The following is a 23,071-nucleotide window of genomic DNA, read 5'->3' on the forward strand; positions in this document are numbered from 1 at the left end:
AAAATATATATATATTTTATTGATTTTTTACGGAGGGGAGGGGAGAGGGATAGAGAGTTAGAAACATCGATGAGAGAGAGACATCGATCAGCTGCCTCCTGCACACCCCCTACTGGGGATGTGCCCGCAACCAAGGGTACATGCCCTTGACTGGAATCAAACCTGGGACCCTTTGGTCCACAGGCCAATGCTCTATCCACTGAGCCAAACCATTTTGGGCTCATTCCCTTTTCTTTTCTTTTAAATATATTTTATTGATTTTTTACAGAGAGGAAGGGAGAGAGAGAGTTAGAAACATCGATGAGAGAGAAACATCGATCAGCTGCCTCCTACACACCCCCTACTGGGGATGTGCCCACAACGAAGGCACATGCCCCCGACCGGAATCGAACCTGGGACCCTTCAGTCCGCAGGCCGACGCTCCATCCACTGAGCCAAACCGGTTTCGGCCCCTTTTCTTATTGATCAGTATTCTGTTATATGTGTGTGTGTGTGTGTGTGTGTGTGTGTGTGTGTGTGTGTACATATATCACATTTTGTTGGTTCATTCACCTGTAAATGGACATTTGGTTTGTTTCTAGTTTTTATTTTGGACTATTGTGAACAGTGCTGCTATGAACATCCGTGTGTGTCTTTGTGTGGATATATGTTTGTTTTTTAAAATATTTTTATTGATTTCGGAGAGGGAGAGAGAGAGAAACATCAACACATCGACGGCACTAGGCTTGTGCTGAGTGTCTGGGCCCGGAACCAGGCGGGGTGGGAGGTGAGGGAGAGCTGGGCCCAGAAGAGGGTTTCCACCCGTGGGCAGCACAGCTGGGTGGCAGCAGGCAGTGGGAGACCCAGGTGCAGAGCTGGTGGTGCCACTGGCCCTCGTCCTTTCCCACCCCTTCTGGGTCACATAGGCTCCTGGGGTCCCAGCCCCAAAGCAGCTCCCCAGTTGTGCCCACCTGCCCTCTCCTCTTGTCATTCCAGCCGCTCAGCTGGGAAAGAAGGTGGCCGTGGTAGACTACGTGGAACCGTCCCCGCAAGGTAGGCAGCCCCCAACTGGAGCCACGTGTCCCGGGGAAGGGGGTAGGAAGGGCAGCTCCTGGTACAGAGGGCAGCTGAGCCTCCAGGCACCCTGCTTCCCAGAGTCTCCAGGGAGTGCCCTGTTTCCCTGTAAACTGCCATTATTTTAAAGTTTCTCGTTCTTCTTTAAAAACGACTCTGGCTCTGGTTGGTGTTGGTTAGTGGTTAGAGAGTCGGCCTGTGCACCTGAGGGTTGCAGGCCCGATTTCCGGTCTAGGACATGTACCTGAGTGGCAGGTTCGATCCCTGGCCCAGTCAGGATGAACAGCAGAACACACTAAAAAAGGACTCTGAACACGATTATACAGAGCAAAGCAGTAGAGCAGGGTCCCCTGGGCCATGCATGAGTTACAAACCACAACCTGAGGGGATTCTAAACTGTAGAAGAACAGGAAAGTCCTCGCCCGCATGTAAATCTAAATGTGCTCTTCTCAACACACCAGGCACCCGGTGGGGCCTCGGCGGCACCTGTGTGAATGTTGGCTGCATCCCCAAGAAGCTGATGCACCACGCAGCGCTGCTGGGGGGCATGATCCGAGACGCCCCCTACTACGGCTGGGAGGTGCCCCAGCAGGTCCCGCATGACTGGTGAGGGGCCTGGCTGTTCCCAGGGCTTTTCTGCTCCTCCCGGAGGAGGCGGAGGGTTATTCATCTGCTAACCTGCAGTGGAGCATGCTGTCCCATGGGGCTGCTCACCTGGGGCAACCTTGGACCCCAGCATGTGGCAGTGTCTGGAGACATTTTTGGTTATCACCAGAGGGGTAGGGGAGGGGTGTGCTGCTACGTCTACTGGGTAGCACCCTGGGACGCTGCTACAGGTCCTGCAGCGCACAGGACACCCCCATATAGGATGACCTGACCCCAAGGCCAGTGTTTTGGGGTGGAAACCGTTTTAGGTTTAGCAGACGGCACCTGGCCCACTGAGAGCCACACACAGGCCCCTTCGTGGTTCCCGGTGACATAGACGCAGGGCTGCTGCCCTGTCCTGACCACTGGGGACCAAAGCCCTGTTTCCCGTGAGTCCAAAGGTCCATATCCCCAAACCTGGACAGCGGTGGTGGCCATGGGGAGGGACATCATGTTTGACCATTTTTAGAGACATCTCCGTTTCTTGGTGTTTCTGTTAACGCACTATTTGCATCTAACAGTCTGGGACTCTACAGCTACTACGTCCGTGGTGGCTTTTAACATTCTGTTTTGTGCAATAACAGGAGGAAAATGGCAGAAGCTGTTCAAAACTACGTGAAGTCCCTGAACTGGGGGCACCGGGTCCAGCTGCAGGAGAGGTACTGAGCCTCGCCGCCCCCTGGCCTTCCCTGGGTCATCTCAGACCTTGACAAGCCCTTACTCACGGGGGCTCGGCAGCAATGAGATGAGAGTCCCGGCCCAGAAGGTGGAGCGTGCAGATAAGCAGCTGGCAGGCGAGTGCCCTGGGAGTGGAGGCTGCCCTGCGGAGTGGCCCAGCAGAGCCCAGAGCAGCCAAGTGTGAGGTTCACGATGTAGAAGGTTTAGCAGGCGGCCCCTGTTCTGGCTTCCGGCTCCCTGGGCACGGTGACGAGGCCTGGCGCTGTGCGCTCAAGCAAAGGCCTGATTGATCACTCCAGCCTGAGACCAGCAGGGCCCATCAGCCCTTTGGGATCCCCAGCCCAGATGCTGACATTTTCTGCCACCAAAGCATCTCCCATCCTTAGGGAGAGGTGCCTGAAACTGTACTTGACTCAGGCTAAGCTTTGCTCCTTATCCAGTCATTCTGCCCTAGGCCACGTGGGTCATGGAGGAGACCCACTCCCTCAGAGGTCTGGTGGCCCTCATCGGAGCACCCTTAGCTTGGTCCTAAGGGATCTTCCTGGCCGTGCAGTAGGCAGCTCTTTTGTGCCCTGTTACCCAAGAAAGCTGAGCCAGGAGGCTGCTACCCTGGCTTCCCCAGCGGTCCCTCGGGGAGCTAGGCCACATCGCATCATTTCTTCTCCGAATGGGGCTTGCTGCTCCCCAGTGCAGTTTCCTGGAGGCATCAGGCTCTGCTGTTTGTTCTGTCTGACCCCGGGCGGGCACCAAACAGGCCGGGCAGTGGGCTGGCTCTAGAGCTGCTCACAGAAGGAGGCTGGTGTGGAATTGGGTGTCTGTGTCCTGCAGCTCTTCATGGGTGAGCAAAGACTTCTGTAGGAGCTTCAGGTGGGACGTGGAGGCACAGGGCTTGGCACTGGGGAGAACGCCAGGTCAAGGTAGTGGTGAAGGCTCCCCAGCACCACCTAGAGCCCACACCACAGCATAGCCTTTGTGATCAGAGAGCGTGGGTTGCTTCCCTACACCTGGTCTCACTATCCCTAAAGGTTGGGGGTGCTGCCTGTCCTCTGGGCACTCTTCCTTGCCAGCGGGAAATTGGTGGTTGGGATGTTTTGGGGTAACTGTGTGCACTTGGGGGTCTCTTTCTAGTGGAATGTGTCTGACCCCTAGGGGATGCTGTGTCTCTGCCCCTCCCCCGTGCTTCCCCACCTGGACTGTGGGTGGAGGACGTGTACTGTGGGATCGCGCTCACATTTTACTAGCCACCCAGTGCTCCCTATTTCATCGCACAGGTGATGCTGAATTTGTGTAGGAAATGTTTGAAAATTCTATTTATTTTGCAGAAAAGTCAGCTACTTTAATATGAAGGCCAGCTTTGTGGATGACCACGTGGTTCTCGGAGTCGGAAAAGGTGGGAAAGAGGTGAGCCCGACTGACTGTGCCTCGGACGGAGGTGCTGTTCTCAGTAATCAGTGCTGCTGAGTGGACGAGGCAGATTCCTCTGAGGCTCCTTGTCATTCTCTATGAGGGATGAAGCGGAATGTGGGCGATTCAGGTGCCACGTGGGGTGACGTGTGATGAGGCCATGGGGTGGGTGATCACACCCTCGCACGGTTTAGTGGGGCTTCAAGGAAACGAGACACCTGCAGGGTGCTTTGTAAACTGTGAGGTTCTTGGAGTTAGAGCATCTCCCTGCCTTCTTCTGCCTGTCCCTGGACCCTAATGGACTCCCAGCTCCACAGGGCCTCTGAGTTGCTGCCCGCAGGGTCCGCAGTGCCCGGCAGGGGTTGCATTAGAAGCGTAGGTCTCTGCCCTGGGGTACCTGCTGGCAGAGGCGTGGGTGACCACAATGTATCTGTCTGACCCTGGCTTTCCTGGTTTCTTTTCAGACTCTGCTTTCGGCTAAGCACATTGTCATCGCTACTGGAGGGAGACCGAAGTACCCCACGCACGTGAGTGTCCTCGAACACAGCCTTCCCTGCCGCCCTGGACAGTTCATGGTCTCTAGGCTCATGTGATACACTGTGCTCATCTCCTGCCCCAGCAGCACTCCCCACTCTTCCTCTTCTTTAAAAAAGGTTTTTGCGTGCTCACTATCGTTACTTTCTATTTTCCAATTCTTCCTTGAATCCACTCTGCTGAGTCAGGTCACCAGGACCCTCACACTGCTGGATCCTAAGAGCCATCCTCAAGTCATTCTTTTAAAAAAAAAATAGTTTTTATTGATTTTAGAGAGAGAGTCAGGGAGAGGGATAGAGAGATGGAAACATTGATGAAAGAGAAACATCAATTGGCTGCCTGCACGTCCCCTACTGGGGATCAGCCCGCATTCTGGGATAGAACTGGGAGTCCTCTTGGTTCCTGGGTCGATGCTCAATCACTGAGCAACACTGCCAGGCAATAACAGAACTTTTCAAATGAAATAATATGTTAACTCTGGGATTCAGAGTCTCTCTCCACTGTAGGATTTTGTGTATTGCTGTTGATTTTTCTGAACTGATTTTGTAAAATCTTTATTCTTCGTTGTGTGAGGTCACTGAATTCTCTGCTCAGTTAGCTTAGTGGTCAGCTAACGACGGAGATTTCCTTAAACGCCTGGAACCAAGAAACCCCCCGTCTTTGCCGAGGGCCCCGTGGGCATGTTGAGGCATTCGTCCACCACAGAGCCAGGCTCGAGGAGCTGCCTTAGCTCCTACTTCCTGCTGGGGCAGAGCCCGAGGTCAGCCAGAGGCTGGGAGCCCAGTCCCATTTCAGGCCTTTCCCAGGCATGTGCGCAGCCCAATGCCGACGCCTGGCCACCTAGATCCCGGGAATACGCCGGAGCGTTTGAAAGCCCCAACAGACATCTCGGGCCCCAGCTTTTCCTTTTCCGCTTTTGGTCCGGCTGTTGTGTGCGTCAGTTGTTATCCATCACCGGAGGCAGCCGTGATGTTCAGTCACTGGGCAAATCCTCCCCAGGGAGAGGCTTTCGGCGCTGGGCGAGGTCAGGGGAGGTCAGAGGAAGACCAGCCTGTGGAGCGGGGTCTCTCAGGGAGCCCCCGCCAAGGCCTGCCAATGGCTGCTCCTGGGGAGGGAGTCCGAACCGGCTCAGCTCCGTTCTCTCTCCGTGCTGTCATTTTTCAAGGCTGCCACTGAGCTGGGGGATGGGACCAGCGTACGTGAAAACTCCACAGAACTTACCGTTCTTACCAAGTTCCAGCCATTTTTCTTGACTTAATGGTCCCTGTGTTGCCACAAGCCGTCAGTTAACTTCCGGAGTTAGGAAAAAGTCAAATCTGGTCGCTTTTGCCGGTTCTTTTGCTGTTTTTATGGAGGGGTGCACCTCGGGAGGCCCTCAGTCCACACCCTGTTCGCTGACGTCACCTCCTGGCCCCGTCTTACGTGTGGGGGCCTCTGTCCTCCCTGCTGCCAGGAAGGTGAGCTGAGGAAGAGGCCCCAGGTGGGGTGGGCAGAAGGGGAGGCAGGAAGGGAGGGCAGAAGGGTTTGGTTGAGCCACATCCTCGAGGGTCTCTCGGGGTCCCCGGGAAGTGGGTGCTGCAAGACCTGAGCCTCCACATGGGCCGCAGCAAAGGGCACAGGCCCACAGGTCCCACGAGCCTGAGGACTCCTGCCTCCTACCGAGACCCAGATGGAGCATGGACAGAAGAACAAAGACTGGTCCTGTTTCCTCGCAGACACCTAAACCCCGAACCTCCAGCTTCTGTTTTGTGCTTTTTCTGGAAACAGGGCACTGAGGAAAAAGCACACCTCTGTCCCCAGAGACCACTGGCCTTCCCTTCAGCTGTCGGGCCAGCAGGAGCAGCCTCGGGGCGGGAGCGGGGGGAAGCTTGTGCTCAGGGCTGGGCCTGGGCAGGCTGCTTGGCTCTGTAGGATGGCAGGGTGACTGTTAGTGACCCCTCGCCCAGCCTAAAGCCCCAGGAGCCGGATAGTCATCTCAGCTCCTTTGAGGCCCCGGGCAGAGCTGCACGCAGCCCCACACCAGGGTGCCCTGTGGAGGGCGCTGGCCTGGCTCCACCCTGCTGGACCTCGGCGGGGCAGCTGCCGATGTCTCTGTTTGCCCAGAGGGAGATGAGGCAGGAGCTGCGGGTCCTAGTCCTGGCTGTCCTGCTCTCTGACACCTCACCCGGGGTGACCCTGCCGCCCACGCCCCTGGGTGCCTGCCAAGACCTGCTTGTGTTTCAGTCCCTTTGATTTTCAGACCTTTCGGTTTCCCTTCAGCAAACTCAAGAAATCCCTGACTTTATTTTTTTTGCCAGTTGGAATCATAAACTGTTTGAAATCCATTTCCTCTCCACCAGCACATCTTACTCTCACAGGCCTGAGGGAGTGCTCGCCTGGTGTCTTTTTTTTTTTAAGTATTCTTTTAAAAAATATATATTATTGGTTTTTTACAGAGAGGAAGGGAGAGAGATAGAGAATTAGAAACATCGATGAGAGAGAAACATCGATCAGCTGCCTCCTGCACACCCCCTACTAGGGATGTGCCCGCAACCCAGGTACATGCCCTTGACCGGAATTGAACCTGGGACCCTTCAGTCCACAGGCCGGCGCTCTATCCACTGAGCCAAACCGGTTAGGGCTCGCCTGGTATCTTTCCACTTGCTCAAGAGCCCTTCACCAGGCCCCGCTGGGATACAGGAGGACCCATATAATTCCTGGGCACGGCCACCTGTGCTTCCCCTCCAGGGTAGAGACCATTGGGCCTTCCCATCCATCCTTCAGTCTGGCGCCCTGGAAGATGGCTTGCTCCCTCACCCCTGCCTAGCTTCTTCCTCCCCTCCCCATAGCTCTAGGTCTGGAGAGAATTGGAGGTCCTGGAGAGCGGAGAGGAAAGAGCTGCTGGCCGTGCCCTGGCTCTCTGGTCACCTCGCACAGCCAAGGAGAGGCAGTGCATTCAGGCTGGGCAGATGGCACACCGAGTTAGATACAGACAGGTCACTTGTCCCTAGAGGCCACAACCTGAAGAAGTTTGTGGAGCAGGAAAGTGCACCCACAAGTGGGCTGGGTGGGTCTGGTTGTGTTGTGTCTACAAAACGGGTGTCCCCTTTGAGGAAGTCTCTAGGACAGGTCAAATGACATTCTCTCACATTGATCCTTTTTTCTGGATAGGTTGAAGGTGCCGTGGAACATGGGATTACAAGTGATGACATCTTCTGGCTGAAGGAATCCCCTGGAAAAACGTAAGACCTGATACATGCCTGAGTGGGGGGCCCCTTTGTTCATTTCTTAAACATCAGGGCCGTGTAGAATACTGTGTGGTCCTCTCTCCTAGTGCATTCTTCCCGTCTCCCCGAGAGGAGGACAGAAGCTCAGTATTTGTGCCCCGATTGGCACATGTGTCGCCAAGTGAATCGAATATTGTCTAGGGCAGTGGTTTTCAAACAGGGTTCCCCAGAGCCCCAGGGTTCCAGTGGGTCCTGTCAGAAACATCAGAGAGGGGAGCACTCACTGTGGGAAAGAGGGTCAGGTCATAGGAAAAGCCCTCAGCCCCTCTGGCCTCAAACTTTTCTACTTTCACCTGGTCCGTACCTTGGACTTCCCTGAGATCTGGCAAAGAAGTTTCCAGAAACCACATCCCCGTTGTGGAAATGAGAGCTGTGAAGCATGTGAGCGGTTTTATGTTTCCCAAGCAGGTGAAAATGCACTAAGTTCATTTCCTGCATCCACAGAGCTGTTCTAGGTCCATAGAGCTCCTGCCTGTAGGTTATGGAGGGGACTTCATGCTTAGGCCAACCAGAAAGGCCACCAGAGGGCGACAGAGGCTTGGTCGTGAGCAGCACTGGGCTGCCTTGGGACTTGCCTACAAGGAAATGTGGGTGGAAAAATGCGTCCAGAGGTGGACAGGCATGTGTGCACAAGCATAGATGTGAGGCGTGTGTGTGTGTGTGTGTGTGTGTGTGTGTGTGTGTGTACATGGGGAGTGTGTGCATGTCATGGTGCTCTGCTCACCACCATCATTTCCTGTTCACCAAGCATCTTTGTTCAGGGAAAGGCTGGATTCCCTTGAATGGATATATAGTAATTTATTTTATCTTTTCGGTTCTGGAGCATCTCAGTAGTTTCTCTTTTTCATTGTTATAACATGTTGCAATGGGACCTTTGGTGTTTTTCATTGTTATAAAATGTTACAATGGAAACCTTTGGTGTGCATCTTATATACCATCATAAATACTATTACTTCTTCTTTTTTTTTGGTTAATCCTCACCTGAGAATATTTTCCCATTGATTTTTAGAGAGAGTGGAAGAGAAGGGGAGAGGCAGAGAGAGAGACACATCGATTGGTTGCTTCCCCATGCGCCCCAACCCGGGCTGAGGATTGACCCTGCAACCAAGGTATGTGCCCTTGACCGGAATTGAACCTGGGACACTCGATCCGCTGAGCCAAACCGCCCCGGGCATAAGTGCTTCTTATGTGTAACATATACCTGAGGGTGTCTCACAAGTGGAAACCTGAGGTCCAAGGCAGATGCCCTTCACACCTTCACACATCTGCTGACATGCTCCCTCCTGGCGGGCTGCTCCCTGTTCTACCTCCTCGTGTGGGCACCAGCTTTTCCATTGGCATAAAAATGAAAGGAGCCTCTCCTGCCCCCATCAGGGGAGCACCAGTGGCTTCTGCCCGAGGCACGTCTGGTTCCCTCCCAGCATCTGCGCTCAGGCTCATGCAGGTTTGTGTCCCTCTGTCCATCACCTTCCACAGGCACCCCCAGGCTGTGGTTTGTCTTTTGACTTAAAGGTAGTTTTTCATGCAGAAATTTTTAATGTTTATGTTGTCACATTTATTCCTTTTTTCTCTTTATGCATAATTTCTGGGTTTCTGTTCTTTTATCTTGGACTATCCAGTAGGTTAAACGTGACCTGGTTTTATTTGCATTTGCTATGATTATTAATCTTTTTGTGAATTTATCGGCCATTTAAAATGGAGTATCTGTATGTGAGTTTGTGTGTGAATGTCTGTGTGCCTGCGCGCGTGTGTGAATTGTTAGCTTGGTCCCTGGCCTGCTTTCTATCTGGTTTTCTTTTTCTTCTCTTATCTCTTATCTTCCAGCTGGTTTGCATATTAGGACTGTGATCCCATGTCGTTTATGTTGCAGGCTTTCTCAGCTTGTCATGTCTTTTAACTTGTGCAATGTACAAATGTTTTTTTTAATGTAACTTAGATCTCTTTTTACACTTAATGGCTTTTAGATTTATTGCATGTTCAGGAAGGCCTTCCCTACCCCCAAGATTTTTTTTTTCCTTAAAAAAAAAAAAAAAGCTTCTGTATTTTCCCTTAGGGCTTCCACCCTTCGCTTCGCCTTTGTGTCCGGGGTGTTTGCAATTCATCTGTGGTGTGGTGGGGTGGTGACCAGGCTGCTGGAGTCCAGCATACCTGGCCGCTCAGCCCCTCAGGCCAGTCTGAAAGCTCCATCCAGGAGTTGAGTCCCTGCCCTGCTCTGGCTCTCAGCTCCGCTTTTCCTGTGGCATTGGCGAGAGTGCCTGGCATCAGAGGGGTAGGGTGGGAGGCCGGGGTGCAGTGGGTACCGGCAGCACGTGGCGAGGTGGTCCTGGCTTGCACTGCTCCTCTGTGGCCGTGTGCTTGGGGGCCGTGGCCCATTCGGCCAGGAAGACACGGCCCCAGATACTTTGGTCGGGAAAGAAACTGTAGTGTTTATTTTCTTCAGAAAAGAAAAAAAATTTTAGATTTTTTTTTAAACAAGCTCTTTCGTTTAGAAGGAATCTAGGTATGTTATTGTTTAAGAAAAAAAGTGTTTGCAATGTATCAGTCACCCGTTTCGTTCTGAGCATGATTTATGTGAGGAAATGGTTTTTTTAAGAAATTAAGCTGGAGATATATCCCTGTACGATGCTTCTGTGAAAATGCAGCTTTTGTCCGGTGCTGTTAATGCAAGTTGTAACAGTGTGATATGGGAGTCAGTGTTTACATGTTACATTCCTCCGCGCAGTCAAAATAAGCCCGCAGGGTCTACAGTAGCATTTCTGTATTTTATCAGCTTGGGCTGGGGCTGAGGGGGAGGCCTCTGCTCACACTTGGAGGGGCTGTTTCTGCCAGATTTATTTGCCTTATAAATATTCCCCGTGTTTATTTTAACTCGCCTTTAAAATGGAGCTGAAATTAATATGGACCTGAGGGCTGCCCCCTGGCCCCAAGTGCCTCCCGTCACCGGGCGGGACATTTCTACTCGGCCCCATCCAGGAGGCCAAGCTGGTGGCCGAGGGTGCCCGATGCGCCTGGCCTCCCCCTGCAGCGGGGACTCTGTCCTCTGAACAGCTCCCCAAGGCCAGTTGGAGGGTTTGGGTGGCACGCCAGGCCCCAGCTTTCTCGTGGATTCTGCTGCATATGCAGTCCCCCCCCTCTTCTCTTCCTGTGATGGGGCCTGGGCAGCACGAGACCTTCTGCCATGGCGCACAGTGACCAGTAGCTTCAGATCTGGCACTTGGAGCCCACGGTGGGGCCTGTGGCTTTCAGCCTCTCGCGTTTGCTCTGCCACCTTTGTTGCTCTTTGGACCCCCACAGCCACAGTGCTGTCCTAGCCTCGTGGGCATGTGAGGAGACCCTTTCGTCCTCTGCTTGTGTCCAGGTCTGAGGAGCCCAGGGCTAATAGATGGCAGAGGGGGTGGCCCAGCCCAAGCCCAGTCGGAAAACAGAGTCAGCACCCTAACTACACAGCTGGGTACCTGATTTGGACCTCCTGGAGGTGACGCATCCCGTGTAGAGGACTCCAGCACGTGCAGCGTGATTTCCCGAGTTCATGGGCAGGACCTTTGGAGACCAGGCGGGCTGGGCCAGCACGTGCGGGGCCTGAGGCAGGCTGTACAGGTTGGCATCCTCAGCTCTGCCGCCTGAATGCCAGCTTTGTGTCCGGCTTGTGTGCCTTTTCCATTATTCTTGTTTTTTTCTCGCTCTCTCTTTTTTAAAAATATATTTGTATTTCAGAGAAAAAGGAAGAGAGAGCGAGAGATAGAAACATCAATGATGAGAGAGAATCATTGATCGGCTGCCTCCTGCAAGCCCCCTACTGGGGATCAAGCCCGCAACCCAGGCCTGTGCCCTTGACTAGGATGGAACCTGGGATCCTTCAGTCCATAGGCTGATGCTCTACCCAAACTGGTTAGGGCCTTATTTCTTTATTTTTGTGTGGAAATGCAGGGTGGGTTGAAGATGTGTGGGTACTTCTGGAGGGAGGAAGGTGTCCTCTGGGCTGGGAGGGGAATAATGGCCGCTTTGGGGAGCTGTCCTTAACCAGTGGAGGAAGTAGGGGCACAGAGGGGGTGTCCAGCCTGCCTAGGGAGGCCCAAGTCCTGCATGGCCCGTCATTCAGCTGGGCAACCCCCGGGCAGGTGGAGGGAACATGGAAGGGGAGAAAGGGGCCCACTCCCCACAGCTCCTGGAAGGATGCAGGTACTGGAGCATCCAGACCCAAGTGCCCCCGAGGCAGCTGGGTTCCACCTTGATCCACGGCCCCAGGATGTTTGCTTGTTCACAGGGAGGGCCCTCTCCCCTGAGGGGCCTTTTGGCCCCAGGCAGCCTGATTGGGACTTGGGCCCAGCCACCAACCTGCTCAGGCCCAGGACCATCTGGTCCCTATGTGTTGCAACTGTTGGCATGCCTTAAGGATAGGCAGTCGGGGTCACTGTACTCAACCCCCTGGGCTTCCTGGCCCAGCTGCTCAGCCCTGCTGCCTGGGGCTCGCTCTGGACTTGAGGTCAGCTCTCTGCAGACCTGGCTCTGAGCGAGAGCTCTCGGCTGACGTCAGTGCCAGAACTTTCTCTAATGGCCAAGAGGATTTGAATGAGACCGGAGCCACCTGGGGCGGCTCTTCTCCCATGTGGGACCCACTAGGCAGCAGACTTGCCATGTCAAGGTGGGACCCAGGACCCTGTGTTCCCACTGCCACTCGGCCGCCTAGGTCTCCTGGAGTGTCTGCAGAGGGAGGCGCTGGCCGGCCTGTCCCGCATGGCCCAGCTCGCTTGCCAGCCGGACTGTGCGCGGCCCTGCGGCTGCTCCACAGCCTGACCTCTGTCCTTGGGCCCCAGCGAGCGTGAAGCAGGGAGTTTGTGACTTGGGCTGCCTGTCAGAGGAGGCCATGGCAGGAGCTTTTGAGTGACCCTTGTTGAGTCAGAAGCTGATTAGGTACTGTAACCGCTTTTCCCTCTTCCTAAGAGCAGGAGAGAAGAATGTAAATTTTATTTTGCGAGGCACCACAGCCATTAATTTAGGAAAATTCACTGCAGCTTCATTTTTCATTTTCTGCCCATTTTCTGACTTCCATATTCCTCTAGCGTGACATCCTCACATCCAGAAAGGGAGGTGAGCCATCAGCTTGGACCTGGCTACCGGCTGTACAGCACTGCTGACCACCTCCCTGCGTGTCCCTGGGACTAAGTCGTGGAGGCCTCACGGGCTGGGGAGACTCCTCCTCAGGGCGGCAGTAGTTGTGGGGCCAGAGCCCGAGGTGGCATCCGTCATGGGGCCAGAATGTAGAGATCTGCGCCTGGTGGAAGTGGGCCCAGCAACAGGCCCTGACGGTGGGAGGGGGCTGGCCCGCACGGGGGAGGAGGCCTTGGGTCCCCCGCCCCCTGTGCTGCTTCCCTGGGGCCTGCTTGGCATTTCCTGCGCTGGCAGGACTGCCAAGGGGCCAGGTGCCTGCCGCGAGGCCCTCACTTTGTGTGGGTATTCCCCTTGGGGAGCAGAGCAGGGGCCTTCAAACTCGAGAGGCAGGTGGAGAGCTCTTTAAGCCAGGGCTTCCCGGGCCTGAATTAAGGCTTTTGTTTCTGTTTCCCCCGATTCAGATCTTGAACAAAAAAGCCTGCCCTGTGATTAGGCTAATCCCGCTGTAGCTACACCTTCGTGTAAAATGTTTGCACACCGAAAGGCACAGAGAGTGGGACTGCTCAGAGCACAGGGAAATGGAATCGGGGCCTCCAAGGACAGGTGGTGACTTCCGGCGTGGGCTGAGGGCCCAGTCCTGGGCCTCCTAATGCAGAGATAGGCAAGTTTCCAGCCCTCAGAAGCTTACTCCTCCCTCCCCCAGGTGCAACAAGCTGGCCCCCGACTTTTGCTGCTGACACTGCTGTCCTCCCGTGGCCAGCCAGGCCAGCGTTGGTCACTGTGACGTGGCCCTCAGGCTCAGCCCCATCATCCTCAGGCCCCTATCCAGGCCGAGCATGTCCTCAGTGGCCAGTGGAAGCTGGTCTGCAGTTTCAAACTTACCAATAAAAACGAGATGGCCCCCTGCCTCCTGGCACTCTCCCCACTCATGACCTGAGGCTCCACTTTTGCTCCATCTCGTCCTTACTTGAGTCCATTCGAAGGGGTTCCCTGGCCGAGTTCTCGGGTCCTTCATTCTTCAAAGCATAAACATTATTTGATGAATTGGGATGCCGGGTCGAGTGAGAACCAAGATGGTTGATAATCCTGCCTCGTGAAGGCAGGAAGAGGCCCAGAGCCACCCTCGGCACCTGTGGGAGGCCTGCTTTTGTTTGTGGGATTTCAGCTGCACACATCTGATCAAGGACAACCCCTTCGGAAAGGCCTGCCTGGCTCCTGCCTCCTCCCAAATATGCCCCCTGTTGGCGACTCAGAGCTGGTGGCCCTGGGGTTGGGGCACTGTGTCTTTGAGGTGGGAGTGGGAGGCCCAGTGCACTGGGGGTGTCTGTGGGAGGAGCTGGGAGTCAGCGCCTGCCTGCCCTATCTCTCCATCCAACCCCGCATCTTTAGTGCAGGAGGGTAGGGAGGAATATGGGGGCTGCAGAAACATAATGTGTTTGCCCAGATCAGGAGACCACGTGGCTGTGTTGTATACAATGTGGCTTGAGGGCCTGGAGCTGTCCTGTAGGCCACTGGCTGTGGACAGTCCACTCCGCAGGATGGCCCACTTTTACAGAGACAGGAAGGCCCGGAGACGAGCAGGGCAGGCCAATTGGAGGACAGAGGGGTTGCCCTGGCGGTCAGCACACGCCGTTGCTGCTACTGGAAGCAGGGAGCACAGTGCACTCGCTGTGTGGTCAGCACTGATGCTCTGGCTCAGTTTTGTTCCTGTGTTTGGGGCAGGGTGTTCAAAGCAGCTAAAATCTGTTCGTATCGTCATTTCATATCTTAAAGAAAAGCTTGTACCTTTCACCATATACATCAAGTCCAAAAAAAAGTTAGGTCTTTTGTAATTTTGAAAACGTGCCTATGCATAGACATCTAGGTGACACCACACGGGTGCAGGAGTCCCCTCGGCTTCCCCGGGCACTGAGCTCGCTGCAGTCTCCCAAGCGTGACTCCGTGGCTCCCTCCAGCTCCCGAGAGGAAGCCATGTGCCAGTTGCTTCTCTCAGGGCACCTGCAGGAGTGTTCCCCGGGATCCGCCACTTCTTGAAATGGAATTATATCATTAGTACCTGGCGGGATTAGAGCTGACATTAGGCTTAGCCATCCTTACATCACCTCCTCTTGTTCAAAGGCTGAAGCAGTGATCTGACAAGCCCACCCACACATCGCCTCCCAGGCTGGGAGTTTTCACTCTGCGTTAGGTTCCGTGCACGCGTGCATGTGTGAGCATGCGTGCAAGTGTGTATGTGTATGCATGCCAAGCGTGGAGCTGAACTGCGGGAGAGCGTTTATACTACTGTGGCAGGTACTTTAAACGAGTCTGCTGGGTCCCTGTGTCCTGTGTCTGCCTCTTCTCCCAGGCACCCTTCTCCTTGTTCAGAGACGCTGGCTTTCCAGGCCCTGGGCCGGCATGTGCTGGGGCTGGACAGGCAGGTGTCAGCCTTCCAGCTGGCCTTCCCTGGTCAAGAGTTCTGCCCATAGATGATGCTTTCCAGGAGCCCCCACCTACTGTGTGGTGCCCTCCCCATTCTGCAAAGTGTCCTTGTTTCCACCCTGGCTGCAGAAGGTCCAGAGAGACCCCAAGGCAGGGCTTACCTGAGGAAGAAGGAAAACCCTTCTGCTTCCTCGAACTGGGCTTTTCCCAACAGGTCCCTGGGTCCATGCGGGTCCCACTTCCAGGGCCTTTCATGGGACATGTGCTGTTTTGTCACTGGCCACTCACATCCTTCACCACCAGGCAATTTTCTGATCTAATGACACTGTTTGTCATGTTGAATTTCCCACCTGCAGCCTCGGGAAGTGGGTTTTGTACCTTGGGACAAGCTGTTTGAACACTCGGCCTCAGCTCAGTCGCCTGCAGTCACATGTCAGCTGACTGAGTGCCTTGCACGGAGGTTGGGGAGCCCTGTCCCCATGGCAGAGCCCCCCCTTGGAGCAGCTGCTTGTGTGTGATGGTGGGCCGTGTGTGACACTCACTTCTGCTCTTCTTCTCTGCGTTCATTCCTAACAGGTTGGTGGTTGGAGCCAGCTGTATCCTTTGACGGCGTGCAGGGGACCAAGGGCCGCGCCTGCGTCCCGAGGGGGGAAGCTCCGTGCCCAGAGCCCTCCCCACCGCTCTCCCTCTGCCCTGGAGTACACTCCGCCCCTGGAAGCAGGCACTTACAGGGCCACTCAGGGTGGATGACCTGTGCTCAGGGGACAATTTTAGGCTGACCTTTGAGTCTAGGGCTTCCGGAGGCTGTTCCTGAGCCACACACTGAGCGGCTGAGGCAGCTGGGCCAGCTGGACGCAGCCGTGAGGCAGGTGATCCTCCCTGGAGAGCAGCCCCACTCTCTCAGGTCCGTTCCTTTAGAGGGAGCAGCAGACCAGGGGTTCAGGAGAGGAGCCACAGGAGGCCCTGGGGTCAGGAAGGGGGTCATTCCGGGAGATGAAAGTGCTGGGACTGCCAGCCGAGAACACAGGCCAGAAGCTGCTGCCTTGTGTCTTTCATGGACGGGGCGTTTCCTCTCCATCACCACTTGGACCCCACAGAGTGGGCCTCGTCCTGGAGGCTGAGATGCAACTCCGGGGAGTCTGGACAGATGCCCCGTGGAGGCAGAAGCCACCCGGCCCATAGGTGCTGGAGGGAGCCCCTCCCTTGTCCCCCACATTTGAGAGATGGGGAGGGGTGCTCTGCGGCTGGCGTTGGGAGACTCCTTTGGGCGGGCTGGGGACTGGTGGGAAGTGGGCTGTGGTGTCGGGCCCTGGGGATCTCGCCACGTGGCTCCCGATGTCATGATGGCTAGCGAGCACTCCTTAGCTGGTCTCTGGCAGACGTGGCCCTGGAGTGCGCCGGCTTCCTCACCGGCCTGGGCCTGGACGCCACCGTCATGATGCGCAGCATCCCTCTGCGGGGCTTTGACCAGGTACAGCCAGGCCAGCTCCCACCCTGTGGCTGCTCACACCGGCCTCTGGCCCCAGCCCAGGCAGGCGCAGGTGTGGGCTGGGAGCCTCTCAAGTGTGTGGCCCTTGAGTTGAATGAGGAGGTTGTTCAGAAAACAGAAAACACCTGCCAGGGTGGAAGCAGGGCTGTCATGTAGAGCGCGTGGCGGCTCTGGGCGTGCCGGGCCAGCCTCTCCGGCCTCGGCTGTTCCATCAGCAGGTGTGTGGCAGCAGAGGTGCTGGCCCCGTCCCCTTGCTGGGGTCTCATGGGGGTGCCCCCTCAGCAAGGGGAGCACCAGGCAAGGAAGCAGGTGGCAGACTGGCGAGGCCCTGGGCGGCCACTTCAGAAGATAGCAGCTCCTGGCCACCTGCCATAGACTGAAAGACGGAGCCCGCGAGCCCTGGCGAGCACTCGGTTCCCCGGCCGTGGGCAGTCCACCCTGAGCACTCGGAGCATCAGCATGGCCTCTGAGGCCTCCTCGCTCACATGCCTTGTACAGGGGCAGTGCCAGCTGAATATGCCCACTCCTGACCGTTGTGTGGCAGGAGCCAGAGGGCCGTCCGCTGCGTGGCAGGAGCCAGAGGGCCATCCCACCTGCGCAGGTTGTCCTCACGAGGGTCTAGGACGCAGACACCCATGCCGATGGCACGTGCACCCATGTGAACAGCGTGTAGAATGTTTTTAACTAAAAACTCTCCAAGGAAAGGTCACCTGTTAAAATCCAAGCGTGGGGTTGTTACGATGGCAAACCCCCCGTGCTTCCCCAAAGAAGATAGACAGCCCCTCGTCACACGGTCCCAAGCCAGAGGGCCGTCCGCTGTGTGGCAGGAGCCAGAGGGCCATCCCACCTGCGCAGGTTGTCCTCACGAGGGTCTAGGACGCAGACACCCATGCCGATGGCACGTGCACCCATGTGAACAGCGTGTAGAATGTTTTTAACTAAAAACTCTCCAAGGAAAGGTCACCTGTTAAAATCCAAGCGTGGGGTTGTTACGATGGCAAACCCCCCGTGCTTCCCCAAAGAAGATAGACAGCCCCTCGTCACACGGTCCCATGGCCCTCAGTCCACCCTCCGCTCTGGGCCTGCCCTGCCCGGTGGTGCAGAGACTTGCCCGCCATGGAGGGCCCACCGTGTGCGCAGAGGCCCCGAGTGCCTGCTGTGGGGACAGGCCTCTGAGCCCGGGCTGTGGGGAGAATGTACCAGGCAGCAGACAGGAGCACGAGGAGGCCACACGGAGGAGGCAGCAGAAATGAGGCAGGAGAGGCAGAGGGGACTGCGGGACCAGGGCTGCGGGAGGGCTGGCCTTGGCACTGAATGGAGGCAGAAGCTGGAGACAATGGGAAGGGGAGCAGTTCCCAGAGAGGGGCCAATCGAGGGGAGGAGAAGAGGCTGGATCAGGCCTCCCGAGGGGCTGGAGTGAGCGAAGCTGAGCTGGAGGCAGCACAGCAGGGGAGGTGGTCTGATGCCTGGGTACAGTCCCCCTTGGAGGCAATGGGATCGCCCAGGGGAGTCGGGAGGGGAGGGAGCAGGCTCCAGGTGTGTGCCGGGGGAAGGACAATGGCAAGGCCAGGCGGCCAAGGCTGTGCTTCAGCAAGAAGAGTCGGTCAGAGCTCTTCATGCAGCCCCAATGGCAGGCCGGGGCACGGTGGACCTGCACTTAGCTCAAGCGGGCCGGCAATTGCCCTCAGACTGCGACAGGGATGTCCAGGAGTCCCTGCCTGCTCCTGTGATGGGTGCGACAATCCCAGAGAGGCAGGGCTTCTCCTGCTGTCCACGTCCCTAAGTGAGCTGGTGCATCTGAGCCGACAGCAGAGCATTTAAAGTGACTTACTTTCTCCTTAAGAATGAAGCTATGGCTGACTGCGCCTTGGTAACAAGCCCCATGGTGGCTCCAGAACTAGGCTCCTTGTCCGCAGCCTGGGAGCGCAGGCTGGGAGCAAGGAGCCCTCTCTATAGATGACGCGCCCCCCAGGAACACCCACTACCCTGCATTTCTTGGTGGGGAACAGAGGGGCCCACCTACTGTCCCAGCTCCCTGCTCCATGAGGGAGGGTGGGGAGCCCCCAGGAGAAAGGGGTGCTTCTCTGCCATTACTTTCAGTGGAGACAGTTAATTAGCATCTACAGAGCCCAGAGGTCAAGTGCATCCTAACTGAATGGCTCAGGGGTCTCTGTTTTAGAGCTGGGGGCTGGGGAAGGGGGTGCCTGATGGTCTCCTGGCTCTTTCAGTCCCACAGAAGAGCAAGGGGGCCCAGAGGTGGGGGTGGTCTGCATGGGGCCACGTAGAAGAAGGGGGCCCTGAACCCTCTCTTTGGAAGAGACCCCTCTTACCCCACCTCAGGGCCTTTGCAAGGAGGCAGGCGGCTAGGTCCTCCCTTCCTGCTCAGTCATCAGTAGCGACATTTTCACTGCCACCTGGTCCTCATAGCATTTTCCTCTGGGCTTTGCAGCAAATGTCAACCTTGGTCACGGACTACATGGCTTCTCACGGAACCAGGTTTCTGAAGGGCTGCATCCCCTTGAGAGTGAAGAGGCTCCCGGACAACCAGCTTCAGGTCACCTGGAAGGACATCGCCTCTGGCAGGGAGGACACGGACACCTTCAACACCGTACTGTGGGCCATAGGTAAGGTGTGTGAGCCACGCGTGCGCGTGCAAGAGTGCACACACGTGGAGAGCGTGGCACCGCCTCCCCCTCCCACTGCCTCCAGGGGCTCCCTCACCCTCTGGCTCCTAGGTGGGTTGGCGCTACAGTGCACCTCTTGGGCCCTCGTAAAGACTTGTGGGATTGCTCCTGACAAACTTCCCAGTGGGTTGCTGGGCGCTCTGTAGGTCATCACATGCTACGGGGGGCCATTATACCGGCCTTTCCGGAAGTCACACTGCAGATTTCCAAAGACAGCATCCAGTGACAGGACAGAGACCTGAGGCCTTTTCCGGCCAGGCATGGGCTGTGTTCTCATCCTCCAGTGCTCTGAGAGGCCTCGGGGCAGCTGTTGGTAGGGCAAAGGCTGGGCAAGTGTGGCTCTCAGAACTCGCCCATTGCCCACCTTGCCAGACACACTCCCTCCCAGGAGGGGCCCTCCCTGCACTCCTAGGCCACCCCTGAGGAGGAGGGTGGAGAGTGTGGGTGTGGTGGGGGAAGATCCTTGCTCAGGGCCTGGACCTGGGCTGGACTCAGGAGGAGAATGGGCTTTGAGGAAAGGCCTGGAGCTGGGTAAGGAGAACAGGGGGCCCAGACACCATGCCCTCGGGAGCTGGTCTCTGCTGGGACGCTCTTGCTGTGGCATCTGGGGTTAGAGTTGTTTTCCTCATCACCCGCCAACTTGCATGTTAAATCGGGGTCTTGCTCACCCTTGGTGTTTTCAGTGTGAGGGGTTTTCTCCGCCTGGTCAGTTGTCCTCTTTGGTGAACGTGGGCTGGAGATCCATGTGGCTAACAGGATTGTCCTCGGGCTCGTGCCCATGAAGCGCGTGGGTGCCGAGCGCTCAGAGGGCGTCCGGTCGGTGTGGGCTAAGACCTGGTGGCTCGGTTCCCGTGCACCTTGAGGTGGGGCTCCTGCAGGAGCAGGTTTGCATCCCAGAGGGGGTTTCCGAAAAGCCTGTTCTCCGAGGTGCTCAGAGTGATCGGAAATCACAGGGGAGCTGAACTCCAGAGGAGTCGGAGCTCTCACGTTGGGGGTCAACATGAGCAGATCTGAGGAACGAGGAAAAGGATCGGAAATGCCCCAGAGCGAATTCAGTGCCTCTTCATCAAACTTCAGTAAATTACCAAAGGAAATATTCTTGATCCAATGGTAAAAGTAAACTTTAAGTAGGTTTATGCTGATGAACACTGAAAGATTGTATAACTGTTCAGACCCAGAAATGTAAATTGACCTTTAATATCTTAAACTCCGCTCTAAACTCAGAGGCGCATGTTTCTCTCTCCCATTTGTACCCCAGCACTAGCCCTGCGTCTTCTGACGTCTCTGTGCCCCCCACCTCCCTGGCCTCCACCTTTGCACCGAGGCGCAAGCCTCCACCCAGCACTACCTGCTGAGGCCATGCTGATGGCAGCAGCTCAGAGGGCAAGGGTCTGTGCCCTCAGAAAGCTTTAGGGTCGCCCAGCTCCCAGACGGGGCCTGGTGGATGACAAGCAAGGCCCCCCAACATGCATGCCTGCCCTCCCCCACCAGGAGCTCATTTTATTTTTTGTGTTTTCAAAAAGAGCATCCCCAGACAGTCTGCCCGGCGTGATTGATGCTGGGGGTGTAAGCTTTTCACAGCCCTTGGCCTTTGACCTTGCTTCCCCAGGCGGCGCTGCGGAGGCGGCGGTTTCTGGCACGCCTTCTGGGGCTGCACGGGCATGTGCTGACTTTGCTGCTCGCTCCTGGGCCAGGTTTTGTAAACATCAGGAGCTACTTCCCAGTTGATCGACTGGGAATGTTTTCTGCCGGTTTACTCCTGTAAGCCTTTAACCAAAGCTCTATTTCTTCTCGCAATAAAGGATGATCCGATCCAGGAGGTTAAAATAAAACGCCCTGGGGGCCACACGGCCGGTGCAACAGAGCTCTTGGACCGGACATCCCGCCCCAGCAGTGAGCTGGGCTTTGACATCAGTTAAAAACAGAAAAGGGAAGGATGCCCCTCATGCCCCGTGGACACACGCCGAGGGCTGCCAGGAGCTCCAGTGGGGCTGAGTGCCGGCCTAGCCCGGATGCCCATGTGCCTGATGCCTGGGCCACAGCTGGCGAGGACAGTGCATGTGGGGATGGCAAAGTCAGCCCTGCAGTCTGGAAGCCAAGGAGGACTCTGAGCCTCTTCCTCCGAGCAGCCTTGATCTCCACGTGGTGGATTAAACACATTAGCAGTTAAAGCAGTTAATTGCTGTGCAGGGGGCCCTCTCATTGTTTGTCTCTGAATCACCCACCCACACCAGGTGTCTCAGATAATAGACTGGGAACTCGCAGAGAGGAGGATTTCCTGTCTGCAGATGTGCCGATTACAGTGCTGAGTGAAGACAGTCAGCCTGCGCTGCCGGCTCGAATTCGCCCTGCACAGTTAACCAGTTGTGGCCTGAATCCGCTGTCTGGGGGCAGGAGCAGGACGAGTTGTCAGGAGTGGACGCTTCGAGCATCAATGCTTCTAGGCTGGTGGTCAGCTTTAGTTTAGCTTAGGTTTTGTTTCAAAGTGCGGACGAAAGGGGTTTGGACCGCAGCCTGGAAAGTCACAAGCCGAAACCCCTGCCCCTCAGCATCCCCAGCCTCTCGGGACGATGCTGTCCTTCACTCGAGGGAAAGATGAAGGCTTTGGCGCGTCCATCCCGGGCCCTGGGCATTCTGCTCACTGTTGGAAGAGCCAGATGGCCGTGTTCTCAGCGCCCACAGTGCTGGGAGGGCTGTTCCAGACCTGCCTCGGGAGCCCCCAGGGTCTCCTGGGTGGGACTTGGGGAATCAGCCCTGAAGCCATTTCCTTTTCTCAGTCTTCCTCCCAGCAGAAGAGCTGTGGTTGTCTGCGTTAGGTCACGCTGAGCCGCTAAGGGGGTGTCAAAGGAGCCAGCAGGCCCTGGCGCTGAGGCACGGGGGGCCCAGCATTCCCACTTCCATCAACCACCACATTGAGGCGCCCACCACGAGCCACTCTGGAGTATAGCCCACCCACACAGCATGTGTACTGGACCACGGCCAGGGGCACAGGAGGTGCCCAGGGAGCCATGATGGGGGCCCATCACGCCCAGGGAGGGGAGCACATCTGTCCAGGGTGGACTTCGGCCTGGGGCTCTTCTCTCTCTGCCCCTGGGATCGTGTTCCAGGGCACATGGTAGCTGTCCGTGCTCAACTGTGCTCATCGGATGGCGCTGCCACACCACACTCACGGCTCCCAAAGTCCCTGAGGAATTTCCCCCACGGTGCCAGGCAGCAGGAGAGGGGGCAGGAGGCACAACAGAACTGAGCCCCAGGGCTGGGGATTCATGAGTGGGAGTGCTCCGAGTCCAGCAAAAAGGAAGAGGCAGTCCAGGGCTCCGGCTCCTCAAGGTCATAGATGTTGGGGAGGAGCTTGTGGGCTGACCGGGGATGCAACCTGGATTGGAGAGGCCCGGGTCCAAGGCCACCAGGCCTGTTCTCTGGGACCGCACCTTGCTGTGGCTACAGGAAAGCACGTGTGTGGCTGTCTACTTCCCAGAGGGGACTCTGCGGTGGCCTGGCTGTGACAGGTCACACACAGAAGACTGCTCTGTGACAGATACCTCGATTCACCCAGTGCCCCCCCTTCCCTCTCTCAAGGTGGAGCCGCTGGCCTTGAAGAATGAACTACTCTTCTTCTGATACTCTAATGCCTTTTAGGTCAGTGCACATGTCAAGTTTGTAATTACTGACATCAAGAGAGACCCGAATCTGCTGTGTCTGTGCTTTGTTTCTGGAGGAAAAGAAGACGTTTATGGAGCTCGTGCCTTCCACAGGCCCAGGGGAGTGGCCACAGGCTTCCCTGCCCC

The 23,071-nt window shown here is 56.3% G+C and overlaps 1 protein-coding gene across 2 annotated transcripts in view; it reads left to right on the forward strand.

Annotated features, from left to right (window-relative positions):
• Nucleotides 1-23,071, forward strand: part of TXNRD2 (thioredoxin reductase 2) — a 45,208-nt gene that overhangs the window by 3,337 nt on the left and 18,800 nt on the right. For both annotated transcript variants that reach the window (XM_006768828.2, XM_015567295.1), the window contains exons 3-11: nt 976-1,032; nt 1,515-1,659; nt 2,283-2,357; nt 3,699-3,777; nt 4,245-4,307; nt 7,465-7,535; nt 15,687-15,706; nt 16,490-16,581; nt 19,049-19,223. In XM_006768828.2, coding sequence (XP_006768891.1) covers nt 976-1,032; nt 1,515-1,659; nt 2,283-2,357; nt 3,699-3,777; nt 4,245-4,307; nt 7,465-7,535; nt 15,687-15,706; nt 16,490-16,581; nt 19,049-19,223 — 777 coding nt within the window. The remainder of the gene's footprint in view (nt 1-975; nt 1,033-1,514; nt 1,660-2,282; nt 2,358-3,698; nt 3,778-4,244; nt 4,308-7,464; nt 7,536-15,686; nt 15,707-16,489; nt 16,582-19,048; nt 19,224-23,071) is intronic.

This window comes from Myotis davidii, unplaced genomic scaffold (genome assembly GCF_000327345.1).
Source record: "Myotis davidii unplaced genomic scaffold, ASM32734v1 scaffold223, whole genome shotgun sequence".
NCBI classification, from domain to species: Eukaryota; Metazoa; Chordata; class Mammalia; order Chiroptera; family Vespertilionidae; genus Myotis; species Myotis davidii.